Below are 16,223 nucleotides of genomic sequence, written 5' to 3'. Positions count from 1 at the left end.
TAATGACGAGGTTCAAACGGTGTGTAGTTTCTACTAAATTGGGGGGGGGGGGGAATTGCATTTCAAGTTTGATTCAATATTTATGTCTCACCAAAACACTTATAACGCGTGTTGTTAATTAAAAATAAAATAGAGAAAAATATCTTCACAATTTAAAAAAAAACACGATATCAAGCAACACAAAGAACTGAATGAATATTGCAAAAGTAAGGTTAAAATGTAGTTCAAGCATCATTCATTTGTTTTACACATTTCCATCATAGGCGACATGGAAGATGTATTGCTCTTTCTGAGTCAGCAGGGGGCAGAAGACGTTCAGAAAGTCAAGGTTTCTGACACGGGGACTGCAGCGAGGGGCCGTTACGTCTCTGACTTGAAGTACATTCATCAGTCATTAAAAAATAAAATAAAATACGATTGATCAATATTTGAATAATGAAGATAAAGGAAAATGTAAAAACACTGCACAATGACATAAAAGCATTTTACTATTTTTACTATTGTGTTGTTTAAGTTGCTGCACGTTGCACTTGCATTCATTTCAGCACAGCAAAATAGGCATGGAGCAAAAGTGAGGCTTCCGTTGGGAGGAAGTCAAACCCACACACACCTGCTGCCTCCCCAACCACACCGACATGAGAAGATAGTGTTATCACGCTCCCTGGCTTCACACCTACAAGTGAGACGACAGCACTGCAGGTGCAACCTACTTTGGAAACTTGTTTATGAGCTATATAAGTTTTCTTGAAACACAATCCCATGCACGAGCAAAAAAAAAAGTCTGAAAATAACATATATGAGGAAATAAATGTGGAAATGTTAGATGGCTGATAAATACATATGAAGAGAAATAAGCATTTTAGAAGGAAGACAGACATTAGAATTCATCTTAAGAGCGGCGAGACATGGGTCAATGTCGCTCACAAGGAGCTGGTTTGGTAATACAGTTTTATGTCCAATATACCAGGAACCGTAACAAGTTAGACCTCGCAACTCCGTCATTCGGTGGACATGAACCATATAGTAAAACAAATGCTGGCAAGACAACACCACAATAAACTAAACCACTTCTATTCAAATGATCTTTGTACAAACACACACACAAAGGTTTCTAGGTTGCAAATACACTGAGATTGCTTAAATGTTTGTTTAGATAAATTCAGGAATATATGTACTGCTGCAGTGAGCAAGAAGACGTTTCAATAAGAAAAACAGTTGTTGCAGTCATTCTCCACTGAAAGCTCCTCCCACTTCCTTTCGTCCATCAGCTTGGCGCCTCAGTGTTTAACAACACAACTGAATCTTGTATTTAGATGTCTCTGGTCCTAAGAAGAACATGATCCACCTGATCGTTTTCAGTTGCCTGACAGGTATCATTACGAATAGTACTTATTATTGTGTAACGATAACTCACCGTCTTCCCTCACAGGGTTGTGTCTGAGTTTTGACGTCCATCAGTCCCCCACAGAGGTGATCACATCGAGCAGGAAACAGGTGGTGATAACCTGTCGCCACAGCAATGTGAACTACAAGATGATGCTCTGGTACCAGCAGTCTTACGGCGAGACAGAGATGAAACTGATCGGATATTTATACCTCAGCAACCCAACAGTGGAAAGTGCCTACCAGGGCCAGTTCACCATCACAGGAGACTTGAGTGCTGACACAGCAAAAAATGGCACGCTGCAATTTCAAGCCAAACCAGAGCACAAGGGTTTTTACTGGTGTGCAGCCAGCTATGCACAGTGGGTTTATTTACTCCTCATCCTCACAGAAAGTCCTCTGACATCTGCTCATATCACAGCACCAATTAAACCTCAAGCTCAGTTCAGGAACTCAGTGGTTCATAATAATATCCGTCTCATGAAACACGTACCTTCAGACAATGCTATATAAAGTTGTAATTCTTATGTGCAAAAGCTTGATAAAACACACAGCTGGAGCTGGTGGGACTAATATTGCTCTGAAATTTCTCCTCCCAAAAGACAATCAATTATGAGTAAACACTGCAAATTGCATATTCAGTGCAGTGTCAGTAATACTAACTATGATCTACATGTTATTTTTCAAAACATTGTCCAATCTTAATAAACAGCTCAACAGGTTTGCATGTTTTGTGTGCAAATCTTTGCCAATCCACAACGTATCGTCTGCACCACTGACACACTCATAAATTCAAATCCAACTAAAATCAAACTAGTTCATAGGGTCTGTTTGCAAAAGAAACGCATCATGCTGAAACAATTTTCACACCTTCTGTCTTGGAGAAACACCTTCATAAGCAATAATTATTTGTGGTTTTGTCTATTTTGTCTATTCATATTTTGTTTGACTGTTTTATAATAATCAAACCATAAAATTAAGAGGCACGGTGACAGAAATGAGCTGCGGACAACCTCTCCACTCATTCTCCACCGAAAGCTCCTCCCATCTTCACTTGCTTTATACATGTGTCTGACACCTGCATAACTGCAACTTATATTTAGATGCCTCTGATTCAGAGAGCAACATGATCCACCTGATTGTTTTCAGTTACCTGACAGGTATCATCAACAATATTTCTATATTACAGTGTAAAACTAACTCACTCACTTCTTATTTGTCTTCCTTCACAGGTTTGTGTCTGAGTTCTGTCGTCCATCAGACCCCCACAGAGGTGATCACATCGACCGGTGAAAAGGTGGAGATAACCTGTCGCCATAGGATTCCGAGCTACTACATGATGTTCTGGTACCAGCAGTCTTATGGAGAGACAGAGATGAAACCGATTGGATATTTGACCAACACAGACCCAACATTGGAAAATGACTATAAAGGCCAGTTCACCATCAGTGGAGACTTGAGCGAAAACAGAGAAAAGTACAGCTCGCTGCAATTTCAAGCCAAACCAGAGCACAAGGCTTTTTACTTGTGTGCAGCCAGCTATGCACAGTGGGTTTATTCACTCCTCATCCACACAGAAAGTCCTCTAACATCTGCTCATATCACTGAATCAATTAAACCTCAAGCTCAGTTTCCAAACTCAGTTCACACTGTTCTGAGATGATATTTCTGGGAGGCAGAAGAGGGCACTCATATTCAATCAATCAAAAGTTTCAGTGTCAGTCTCTGAATACCCTCACATAATGGAGTACGTCCACATATTGTTGCCTCCTATTCAAGTAGCTTTTTAACTGGCCCCGCTCTGGGACTCTGGTTTTTAATGAAAAGCATGTTGTTTTTAGTCTAAAATACCATTGTGTTATAATATATTACTTTCACAAAGTATCAACCATAGCACCACATCCAGTGTGAAGAGTAAAATAATGACGACAAACACAAGGTAAAACATCTTGACCCTGGAGAAACCATTTCACTGAAGGCTCCTCCCATCACCTCTTCCTTTCTTCTATCAGCTGGTCACCTCAGTTTGTTACAACACAACTGCAGCTCATGCTTGTCTCTGACTCAGACAACAACATGTTTCACCTGATCGTCTTCAGTTACCTGGCAGGTATCATCAAGAATATTGCTATATTTTCGTGGAGGAATGAGTTATTTATTTATCTTCTGTCACAGGTTTGTGTTTGCCTTTTGATGTCCATCAGTCCCCCACAGCAGTGATCGCATCAACGGGTGAAAAGGTGGTGATAACATGTCGCCATGACAATGTGGACTACAAAAGGATGCTCTGGTACCAGCAGGCATTAGGAGAGACCAAAATCAAATTGATTGGATATGTAAACTTTAATTCTATTGAAATGGAAAGTGACTATCGGGACCATTTCACCATCACTGGAGATCTGAGTGCTGATACAGCAAAGAATTGCTCGCTGGAAATTCGAGCTGCAGAAAAGCACAAGGCTTTTTACTGGTGTGCAGCCAGCTATGCACAGTGGGTTTATTTACTCCTCATCCACACAGAAAGCCCCCCGTCCTCTGACATCTGCTCATATCACTGCATCAATTAAACTTCAAGTTTAGTTCCAGGACCCAGCGGTTGAAAATCATGCAACCAAATGTCATAATAAAAAGAAGTCACAAATGACTTAGTGACATGTATCATGTTAAACATTGGATCTGTTAAAATACACAGCTACAAAAAATACAAAATAGTGACAGAAAAGTCTGAGAATCATCTGTGATGGGTGTAAACACTTCAATATTTTCTTGCCAGATTCCTTCTCTTGTTCTTTGTCTTCGGCTTGTCTTCTCAGCAGTCACCACAGCGGATCATCTTCCTCCATCTCACCCTGTCCTCTGCTTCCTCTTCTCTCAAACCTGCAGACCTCATGTCCTCCTTCACCACCTCCATAAATGTCCTTCTTGGCCTTCCTCTCCACCTTCTGCCTGGCAGTTCCAACCTCAACATCTTCCTACTGGCTCTCTCTCCTCTGTACGTGTCCAAACCATCTCCATCTAGCCTCTCTGACGTGGTCTCCTTCTAAACACCTGAGCACATGTGCTGTCCCTCTGATCTACTGCCTCCTGATCCTATCCATCCTGCTCACTCCCAGAGAGAACCTCAGCATCTTCTGCTACCTCCAGCTCTGCCTCCTGTCTTTTCCTCAGTGCCGCTGTTTCCAAACCACACAACATTGCTGTCCTTTTGGACACCTACCCTTTCATCCTTGCCGACACCCTTTTGTCACACATCACGCATGACACTTTTCTCCAATCATTCCAACCTGCCTCCACCGGCTTCTTCACCTCTTTCTCACACTCTCCATCACCTTGGACAGTTGAGCCTAAGTACTTCAAATACCCCACCTTCTATATGTCTGTATCCTGTAACTTAACATGTCCACTTGGGTCCCTCTCATTCACACACATGTATTTCGTCTTACTGCGGCTAACCTTCATTCCTCTCCTTTCTAAGGCATACCTCCATCTCTCTAGCTTGTCTTCCACTTGCTCCCTGCTCTCACCACAGATCACAATGTCATCTGCAAACATTATCATCCAAGGGGCTTCTTGTCTAACCTCAAATGTCAACATGTCCATCACCATCACAAACTCCTCTGTTACACGGCCAGATTCCACCTCAACAAAGTCAATTTGATTTAAAATTGGAAATATATATTTTTTTATTTATTATTAATTTCATTTATTTATTTTCTAACCAAAGGTATTTGCAGTATATTAGACTCCTTACAAGATGTGTCGCATGTGATAGGGGGAGTTTTATTGACCTTCAGGTGCATCTTTCACAGCACAGTGTCTGCAGAGGAAATTATTTTACACAAGTGAAAGCTCCTCCCATCATCACTTCCTTTGTTCAATCAGTTTGTCGACTCAGCCTCTAACACGAACGCTATTTCCATTAGATGCCTCTGATTCAGAGAGCAACATGATCCACCTGATTGTTTTCAGTTACCTGACAGGTATCATCAACAATATTTATCTACTATTGTGTAAAAACAATTCACTCACTCCTTATTTGTCTTCCTTCACAGGTTTGTGTCTGAGTTCTGTCGTCCATCAGTCCCCCACAGAGGTGATCACATCGACCGGTGAAAAGGTGGAGATAACCTGTCGCCATAAGATTGTGGACTACAACAGGATGCTCTGGTACCAGCAGTCTTATGGAGAGACAGAGATGAAACTGATCGGATACTTATACTTAAGCAGCCCAACGATGGAACGTGCATACGAGGGCCAGTTCACCATCAGTGGAGATTTGAGCGAAAAAAACAGAGAAAAGTACAGCTCATTGCAATTTCAAACCAAACCAGAGCAGACTTTTTACTGGTGTGCAGCCAGCTATGCACAGTGGGTTTATTCACTCCTCATCCACACAGAAAGTCCCCCGTCCTCCGACATCTGCTCATATCAGTGCATCAATTAAACCTCAAGCTCAGTTCAGGGAACACAACGTTTCATTCACAATCATGCGTCCGTATTTCTGTCTCCTTCAGGAGCTTGCGACAAATGCACTGCCAATCTGTTGCTGAATATGTGGCTGACTTATCAGCAACGTACAGTATGAGCCAACGCACAGAGCGACATCATGCAATGGTTTGCCTCTTTCAAAGGTTTCAAAATAGCCAACCGAAAGCATGTGTCTGCTAGAGTTTTTACCTCTACTGAGACGCATTTTTGCGGACGACAAAAGACAAATTAACAGAGTCACTATTGAATCTGGCACAATGGTGTGAAATAATCGTGTATTTATTTCATTAAATTGCACATGCTATCATATAAACATCGGCCATATTTTGAACTTTATAGGCTATTCAGTACACGCTAACAGGGACCTAAATAAATAAAGCTCAAGAGTCCCCAGTGAACTATGGTCGACAACCTTTAAAACACAATCGGCAAAGTGTAACAATATTCTTCAGACTGTTCCTCACCAAATAAGTTCTCATCCAAAAAAGGTAAATATTGTTGATTTATTTATGAACGCAGAAGATTATTCTAAAAGCCAAAGTAAAAATACACAAAATGCATATACGGTTCATCTCATGCCACTTTGATCTGGTTCCTCTGAGTAGTGTGGCACATCTTCCCTGGTCAGAGCTCCTTCTGATGCTCATCCACAGTACAGTTCATTCTTCACTGAAAGCTCCTCCCATCATCACTTCCTTTCTTCAATCTGTTCTCCTCCGTTATTTCTAACAACACAACTGCGACTTATATTTAGATGCCTCTGATTCAGAGGGCAACATGATCCACCTGATTGTTTTCAGTTACCTGACAGGTATCATCCACAATATTTCTATGTTATCGTGTAAAACTAACTCACTCACTCCTTATTTGTCTTCCTTCACAGGTTTGTGTCTGAGTTCTGTCGTCCATCAGACCCCCACAAAGGTGATCACATCGACCGGTGAAAAGGTGGAGATAACCTGTCGCCATAGGATTCCGAGCTACTACATGATGTTCTGGTACCAGCAGTCTTATGGGGAGACAGAGATGAAACTGATTGGATATTTGGCCAACACAGACCCAACATTGGAAAATGACTATAAAGGCCAGTTCACCATCAGTGGAGACTTGAACGAAAACAGAGAAAAGTACAGCTCGCTGCAATTTCAAACCAAACCAGAGCACAAGGCTTTTTACTGGTGTGCAGCCAGCTATGCACAGTGGGTTTATTTACTCCTCATCCACACAGAAAGTCCCCCGTCCTCTGACATCTGCTCATATCACTGCATCAATTAAACCTCAAGCTCAGTTCCGGAACTCAGCGGTTCATAATAATGCAACTAAGTGTGTGCCAATGTTTTTCCTCAGTTCGTCAGCCACGGTTCACAGTTAAGGTCATAGCTGTCAAAACGTTATAATTAAATACATAATCTTGAATAAAGAGAAGTCACAAATGACTTAGTAACTTGCATCACGTTAAATATCGGATCAGCTAATAAAACATTAAGCCACACAAAGTACAAAATAATGACACAAAAGTCTGACAATCACCTGTGACAGGTGTAAACTCAGTTGAATATTTTCTTGCCAGATTCCTTTTCAACAATGTCAATTTGATTCCAAATTGGAAATATATAAAGCTCTATTTTTTTTTAGCCAGCAGGCTCTCTCAGTATATTAGACTTTCTCTTACAAGATGAGTAGCAAGTGATGATAGGCGGAATTTCATTGACCTTCAGGTGCATCTTTCACAGCACAGTGTCTTACATAGAGTACATTATTTTACACAAGTGAAAGCTCCTCCCATCATCACTTCCTTTGTTCAATCAGTCTGTCGACTCAGCCTCTAACACGAATGCCATTTCCATTAGATGCCTCTGATTCAGAGAGCAACATGATCCACCTGATTGTTTTCAGTTACCTGACAGGTATCATCAACAATATTTATCTACTATTGTGTAAAACTAACTCACTCACTCCTTATTTGTCTTCCTTCACAGGTTTGTGTCTGAGTTCTGTCGTCCATCAGACCCCCACAGAGGTGATCACATCGACCGGTGAAAAGGTGGAGATAACCTGTCGCCATAAGATTGTGGACTACAACAGGATGTTCTGGTACCAGCAGTCTTATGGAGAGACAGAGATGAAACTGATTGGATATTTGGCCTACACAGCCCCAACATTGGAAAATGACTATAAAGGCCAGTTCACCATCAGTGGAGACTTGAATGAAAACACAGAAAAGTACAGTTCTCTGCAATTTCAAGCCAAACCAGAGCACAAGGCTTTCTACTTGTGTGCAGCCAGCTATGCACAGTGGGTTTATTTATTCCTCATCCGCACAGAAAGTCGCCCGTCCTCTGACATCTGCAGCTCAGTTATCAGTTATGACAACGAGTCACGCCGAGTTCCCTTACGCACACGTCACCCAATCAATGAGCAGTTGTCATGGTATGAAGCTCCGCCCTCCTGTTTCACATTTATAGCTCCCATTTTTCCAATAATCCAGATAGAAGAAGAAGATAGAAGAAACCTATATAATGTGCCTGCTCTTGCTATTCCTCTGCATTCCCACAGGTAAAAGCAAAAATTCTCAAAAAAATATTTCTAACTTCATTCTCGACTTGTGTGTCCTCTCTAGGGGTCTTCTCGGAGTCCCTTCACATGCAACAATCTCCTGCAGAGATTTTAAGAGGAGTAGGTGAAGGGGCCCAAATCCAATGCCAGCATGGACACAATGTTTACCTCCAGTACTACTGGTTCCGCCAGAGGTCGAGAAACCTAGACCTGATCGGGTCCGTTTATTATGCACAGCCCACGATTGAACCAGGTTTTGAAGGTCGATTTAAACTGTCAGGCCATGTGAAGATCAACATCAAGCTCCACATTTTGAACCTAACAGCAGAGGATTCAGCAGAATATTACTGCAGCATCAGAGAGCACAGTGCCAAAAACCTGCACCTGCATCAGTCAGAACCAGCTGATAAAACAGAGACAAGTTTTCTGCTTTGCTCTTTAAAGTGAAGTGGTTGTCTGCCTGTTCCTGTTCAAAACTGAACCATATCATGTGGCATTTTTTTTTTTTGACAAAGTAAAAGCACTATTTCTATGCTCTTTTCTCTTCAAACATGCTTCTATTGAAGGTACATCTATTTGCCAGCATGAATCGAAGTGGAACTGTGTGTGTGGCAAAGTGCCATCTACAGCCGCTACCTTAAGAGAGGTTCAAGCATGCTATCCATGTTTTTAATGTGTGTGCGTTGAACTCTGCAGTTTCATGTGGCCTCAGAGCATGACACAATGAACAAGAAAAGATTCTGACAAAGGCTCTTTTCCCAACAGGCTCAAACGGTTCAGTTATACTGGGATCTGATGTAGTGTTTTGGTACACAACATCTGCTTTTCAGTCCTTAAAGCAAGGATGTGAAACTCAGTCACACAACACGAGAGATTTAACACAATTCTAACAACAACTTCCCTTAAATCTTTGCTTTAGTATTCCAAAGTCTGTGGATTCATTTCTAATATTTAAAAACAAAAGTCTCTCTTCACCTGACAATATTTATAGAAAGTGCTTTTGGAGGGCAGAAAGTGACGTGGTGGGGCCAGATATTTGTCTTGGATGCACCTCAAAAATACTGAAGAGCTCATGAGTCAATACACTCACTGTATACTTTCATGAAACAGCACAACAATCTGACGTGTAATGTCGAGTTGTAACTGAAATAATCGAAAGACAAAAAGTAGCCACACCCCTAAAACATCAAACTGTAAGCAAAGACCATGCGATCAGACAGAGAAGGAGTCCTCACAGAGGAAACAAGAGACCAGAAGATGTCTGCAGGCCTCATCGGATGGCTCCTCATCTTCCTTCCATGTATTGACTGAGCAGAATATTCTTTGATTTTATTATAATACATGAAGCTCGAGTATTAATTGAATTGTGTGTTTTTTTCCGCACAGGTGTTTGTGATTGCGTGACCTTTAAGACATCTGGTCCTAAAGTGGTTACCAAGTCTTCCACGGTTGAATTTACATGCAGCCAAGACGATAAAAATCTATACGTAATGCTCTGGTATCAACAAGTTGACGGAAAAATGGACTTGATCGGACACAGCTACGTTGGCAGTGAGGCAGCGTACGAAGAACGGTTCAAAACTCGGTTTGAAATCACAAGGGAGAACATTGAGAATGGAGGTCTCGTCATCAGAAGTGCAGAAACCGGAGACTCGGCTGTTTACTTCTGCGCTGCTAGTACACAGTGATGTGGTTTAATGGCAGCGCCACAAAAAAACACTGAGCTCCAGCATTTGTTTTCATGTTGGAAAAAAAAGATGTCCTTATAAAAAGTATTAGAAACTTATTGTTGTCCTTCATATACTGTCGTAGGGGAAAAGTTAAATTTAAGGTTCTATTAGAGGTTCTTTTTACGTTTTACGCCAAAAGAGAAAAACAAACAGAGTTTAAATGAAAGGCCTCTTCTTCAGATGCAGATTCAGTAATGGCCTAAATTGCACATTCGTTTCAGCAAACACACTCACACTTGTGCACACAGTATTTTGTATCAAGCCATTCCAAACATTTTGGAACATGTTAGTACACTCAAATTTAAAGTTAAACTGTCTCTATATCCTTTTACTTTAGTCTGAAAACCATACATGACTAAAAACATAAGTTTTAAGTTCAGCTTAACAGATTAGTAAAAGCACAATCGTGTTTAGGACTGTCAGGAGAAACAAGTTCATGGTCCATTTTGGGGGGCCGTGCACCTGAAGGAGATCAACTGTTGATACGTCACTTCCCTCCAGCTCTCTTTCTTTCCCAGGCTCACATAGAAATAGCAGCAGTCATGGCAAATCTCTCCAAGGCCGATGCAGGCTGAGATAGATGTGGGAGGGAGAAGTCCTCAATAAGACTTCAGGTTATTGTGCAAGGTTTTTTCACCATGGGGACAGGGGGGCACGGTGATACAATCCTATCAGGGCGTCGTACAAAAACCTCCCCCTGTTTACACCCACTGACTCCCTTTGTATTAGAGCTGAGGAGTTTCATTACATCTCAATGTGAAGTGATTCTGATCCGAAACGCTGCCGTATTAAATGTGACTTTTGGTTTTGTTAACTACAATTATTCATTAGTGATCAAATGGTTCTATGGATTACATTTCTGCATGATTCTGTGGAAAGATTTTTGGTAGGGAAGACTTCCAATGTGACACTGGACAGGTGGCTTACTTTGGTGCTGGTACCAAACTCACAGTCCTTGGTAAGTTCTCTGATTCTAAAGTCATTTATTAAATGATTTTAAAGACAAAAAGCGTCAAGTTAGATTCACAATAAGGCAGTAATTGAGTGGAAGTGAGTCAGTGTGAGTTCTTCTTACCCAGTGCATTTTGGAAAAGGCACAAGACTCACCGTTTTAGGTGAGTAAATCATTATAAAGGTGGGAAAACATTTCCAAAAACCATACGAGAGGTTTGCTGTGGTGAGTTTAGATCATGTTTTTACGCCTCAATCGCTGCTTGACATTTGATGATTCACTTTGACGCTGTGACAATTACGAAGCTTACTTCGGCCAGGGAACGAGACTGACTGTCCTTGGTGAGTAACAAACAACTGAAATGCATTCAACATTCGAGGATCAGTTGAAGCTGTGTGAAATCAGTGACCAGAGAAAAGCTACTTATCGGTAGCTTTTCTCTGGTCACTCAGGAGGACAATCATAAAGGTCAGCTGAGTTGCATTCAAGGTAATTCACTTTGATGAATCTCTTTGGATTCATGTAGAATGAAAGTTGATGCAGAGAGCAGTTTGGTTACAGTTAAGATGCTCTGTGTTCGTACTCGGAGGCTTTCTTTGGAGCTGGAACCAAACTAACCGTTCTAGGTAAGATGATTTATTAAGAATGAAAGCAGAGCACAATATATGTTATGAGTCAATATCAAATGCCAAAATCTGTGAATAAAATATGGAATTAACACGAAAATGGAGACATGTGAGAGTGTAAGTGAAAGAAACAAACACAGAAAGGTTTATCAATAATTATGATGGAAGATAATATTCACATTATTGATGAGAAAAACGTCTTGAACTTCAAATTTAGCAGGAAAGTTATAAGCTTATGGTTTAAATGACAATGACAAAAGTAAACCGAAGACAAAACCACAGTTAGTTCAAGAGACAGGTTTTATCTGCAGTCTTGCATCAGTGTGAACAGCAACCCAGCTTACTTCGGCAGCGGCACCAAACTGACAGTTCTAGGTAAGAGAACGCTTGGAATTTGTTTTTAAATGACAAGCAAAATGTTAAAAATAGTTCAGAACAACATAAACTCATATGATATTAACCTTGATCAACTTGATTCTTGTTATTATTATTATATTGACCTGGGTCTGACAATTCCTGTTTCTGAAAGTGCTGTTGAAATGCTGTAAATGTGCACCAAGATGTCACTTTTAGTTCTTATTACAGTGTTCAATATGCCTTCAATACGGTGGAGTATGTGCATTAAACAATGAGTTAAACTAATTGACCTTTAAACGTGTTGCATGAAAATAATACTGTTGAGTTTTGTATTAGAATTCAGAGATGATTTCAATTATCTTAGTACCGGTATTCATTTCAAGGAAGAACATTTTAATAAAATATATTTCGTATATGAATAAATAAATAATAAAAAAAAAGAAATGAACGGAATCTATCTAAAATACAATATATTGCAGTAAACATCTTTTATTAAGTAATTCAAAAATAACCATTAACCAATTTCATTAGCATATAAAATTATATAAGATAATTACAGGAACTGGAACAGGAATTGTACAACATAAATATAAATGTAGCACTTGTTGATAATAATAACAATAAAGTGTTTGATGCAATTCAGATTTTCACTGGACATTAGTTAGATAACTTCAAATTAGTGTGAAACGAAACCGTTCCTCCAAAATGAAATATAAAGTTCAGTGTAGTATCTTGAATGATCATTTTTTTTGGTGGGTTACAAAATAGAATAAATGTTGGTTGGCAGTTTTTATGTTTGTAATTCGAAACTTTGTAAAACCTTCATTCAAAAATTTCTATCTTCAAAACAGAACATAATATCAGCGAGCCACAGATCCAGATCTTCACACCGGCTGAAAAAGAATGTCAGGCCAGCTCTCAGCGCAAAGCATGGAAGAAAACATTGGTGTGTGTGGCATCGGGTTTCTACCCCGACACTGTTGAAGTGACCTGGGACATCGATGGGACAAGAGCCACCCGAAATGTGGCGACAGACAGCCTCGCTCAGAGGGAGGAGGAAGGGTCTCATAAGTACAGAATCACCAGCAGGCTGATGGTGGAGGCCCAAACTTGGGCGAGAGCTGGCATCAAGTATACCTGCGCGGTCAGTTTCTACAATGGAACACAGCAAAGCGTTAAGAAAGTCACGCAAGAAAATCCAAGTAAGAGCCAGCACAGTTTGTGAATATTCATCTGTCTTATCAGTTATGCCATGAAGTTAGACCCAGGGGTCACATCTGACCTTCCAATAGCAACTATCTGGCCCTCTAGTGGCCTATGAGGAACTATGAAATTTCACCTTTAGGTTAGCCCTATTTTGTATAGTATAGAAATCTATTACGAATTTGGGAAAACAAACTCAAAGGTGATGTCACTGCAATACTGCAGTCATTACAACCAAACAGAGTTGTGCATTGACATCGGATGATCTTGATATGCATTCAATTTAAATGACCTTTTCTCCTTCTGTTTCTCCACCAGGCCCAAACAAAGTCCCCAACACAGGTAAACACTTCTGGCACTCCATCAGAAGTACTTTTAATTAACTTTTAATGTTGTGTTGCAGTGAGATTCCAGAGGCTCAGTCAGGGAGCCAAACTCTCCTACGTCACGTTGATCGTCAAAAGTGCAGTTTATGGAGCCTTCGTTGTGGTGCTGCTGTGGAAGCTGAAGGTTTGTTGAACAGTGAGAAGCTTTATCTATGTATCATCATGTAATTCTACATGATGATTGTTAAACAAATGTAAAGCCATTTCAGTCACAATTGTGACTTGACAGTAAAAATGACTCTTCATTCTGATCCGTGTCTAGGTAAAGATATTTTCTTTCTGAATTTATTGTTCTATATATTATTAAATTAACAATAAAACATGTATCCATCATACATTGCCTGTATCATATGTTCATTTATTCATCTACACAACTTTTTAAGCAATAGATGTCCCTTCTTGCATTCCACTTTAGTCTACCATAATAGATATACATTTTCTCCCCTCAGAGAACAGTGCCTATTCTTTTCCAACCTGCACTCTTAAAAACTACAGAACAGACACAAGAGTCAAACTCTTGAGTACATCTAGCATCTTAGAGATAGGGTGAAAAGCACAGTCAGAGAAGAGAGACTCAGAGTAGAACCACTGCTCCTCAACATACAGTGGAAACCTAGTCAGGATGACCTGAAACCACCTGCAGCTGAGACTCAATTGTGACATCATCTGGTCAAAAGTTTGCTATGTCATATCGATCGCACATTTTCAATGAACATTCAAGTTTTGCCTCTTGTTTCTCACAGGGCTCTGGCTCAGTGCACTGAATGGTTCGTTGAAGACGGAAGACATTCACTCTGAAACTGTAAATGATTCTTACTGTATTTGTAAAAATAAATTTAAATGAGAATTCATAATGCTTCCTTATGTTGTTTGAAAATATATGGAGTCAAATAAAATGATACATGATACAAATGTTTTCTTTTCCTTTTTTGGATTGAGCTGGGGAGAAACATTGAAATGCTCTATAGAGGAACATTTTGAGGCAAATAAAACTGAAAACCACACCTAGGACTTGCCACAAGGATTTGAGGACCTGTATATGAGAGGCCATAATCGGAGGTGGTGGAATATCATCTGCATAGAAGAAAAATACAAACTTTGTGAAAGCCTGTTTCTTTAGATCTCACAAGGGATTCATCTGCATTCCTAAATAGTGCAGTTCTGCTATCTTCCGTTCGAAACCGATCTCCACTAAGGATGTCACGCTCTGCAAAGATACAGACTGAAACAACAGCCCCCCAGTGATCCGCAGCATGCATCTGCAGCCCCACAAACTGTTGACGGTTTCATGAACAACATGTTTGAGGCAAAGACGTGAACGCATTGTGGGAGAAAGTTGAATGTCAGCGTGTCAACAACATCGTCTTGAATAAGGTCATGAGATGCTGTGAGCGTGTGAAGCGACAGAGCAGGAGAGGAAGTGGTGGATGAGCAACAATTGCTCTCTGATTTTAGGGGAAACAACAACACGTTCACCACAGCTACACAACGGCACCTGTGTCCTCACATCGACATCACTAACAAACTAACTTCTGCCACTCTTCCTGAATAATCTCTGGGTTCTGAGAGAAGCTAAGCCAAACAGGAACATCAGCTCCCTATCGTTTGACATCGAGAGCTTCTGCTTCAGATTCAGAGGCCCTGATCTTCACGGCTTTGGGGTAAACAAATGGCAAAACTGTTTTTATGATCTGAGATTAAAAAGAAATCATGAGGCATGATCGACATATTCCTGGTTTCTTTCATGATCACATCTCTCATGTTTGGTGGACAAACTCCCTCACCACTCTCTGAGTGTCAACACACAGGCAAACTCCTCAGCAAGAAGAAAAAGGGCGAACAAACAAGGTCAGCCATTGGACTGGATGGAATGGAAAGGGCCTGTTGACAGCAGCTGGTGGGGCTGTGTCATCAAGTGACAGGAAGTCATTAGAATCCTGTATATGGTGCCGGAGTGATCACAGCTCCACATGTTCTCAGCACAGGTCCTCACCATGTACCTGCTTCTCACTGCAGGATTTTCATTTCTTAACTTTGTCTCCATGTCTGCTGCAGGTCGCAGCGATATAGTCAGTCAGCCGACTGAACTGCTGTTCCACGTGGGTCAGTCGGCTAAGATTGAATGCAGTCAAAGTCTTGGAGGACAGTTAGATAGTTTTTCTTGGTTCCAGCAGTTGACCAGAGAGCATCTGCGGAGGTTGCTATGGGTTCGTGTGACACAATCAAGAGTGAAACTTAACGCTGACCGAGATAAATATGATGCACAGCTTCCATTTACCAACATAGGAATCTTGGTTGTGAAGAACCTGAAGCCAAATGACAGTGGGGTATATTTTTGCGCATTTTCAACCCACTGAGATGAAAACCTTAGACAGGATGTACAAAAACGTAAACCCGAATCTGCACACATAATAAGATGAAGCAACAGATGCGATACGAAAAATGAATTCTAAAATGAAACTTTGGAAAACCACCTCTACAGATGGTGGAAGATATTTGGAGATTTGAGCTGCACCTGCATCTAACTGCAACAGGAAATCGA

General features: G+C 40.7%; 2 protein-coding genes across 4 annotated transcripts in view; one reads left to right on the top strand and one right to left on the bottom strand.

Moving 5' to 3' along the window:
- The window catches only part of ccdc177 (coiled-coil domain containing 177), a 94,846-nt gene that overhangs the window by 45,697 nt on the left and 32,926 nt on the right, over nucleotides 1–16,223 (bottom strand). The window lies entirely within an intron of this gene.
- LOC128747077 (M1-specific T cell receptor beta chain-like) lies at nucleotides 9,634–14,464 on the top strand. Its single transcript, XM_053844625.1, has 7 exons — nucleotides 9,634–9,727; nucleotides 9,814–10,113; nucleotides 12,018–12,110; nucleotides 12,944–13,294; nucleotides 13,614–13,637; nucleotides 13,699–13,805; nucleotides 14,425–14,464. The coding sequence occupies exons 1-7, from the start codon at nucleotides 9,634–9,636 to the stop codon at nucleotides 14,443–14,445; spliced, it is 990 nt and encodes a 329-aa protein (XP_053700600.1). The 3' UTR covers nucleotides 14,446–14,464.

The sequence above is a fragment of the Synchiropus splendidus genome, chromosome 16 (assembly GCF_027744825.2).
Source record: "Synchiropus splendidus isolate RoL2022-P1 chromosome 16, RoL_Sspl_1.0, whole genome shotgun sequence".
In the NCBI taxonomy this organism is placed as follows: domain Eukaryota; kingdom Metazoa; phylum Chordata; class Actinopteri; order Syngnathiformes; family Callionymidae; genus Synchiropus; species Synchiropus splendidus.
This window is presented reverse-complemented; position numbering and strand designations above follow the sequence as displayed.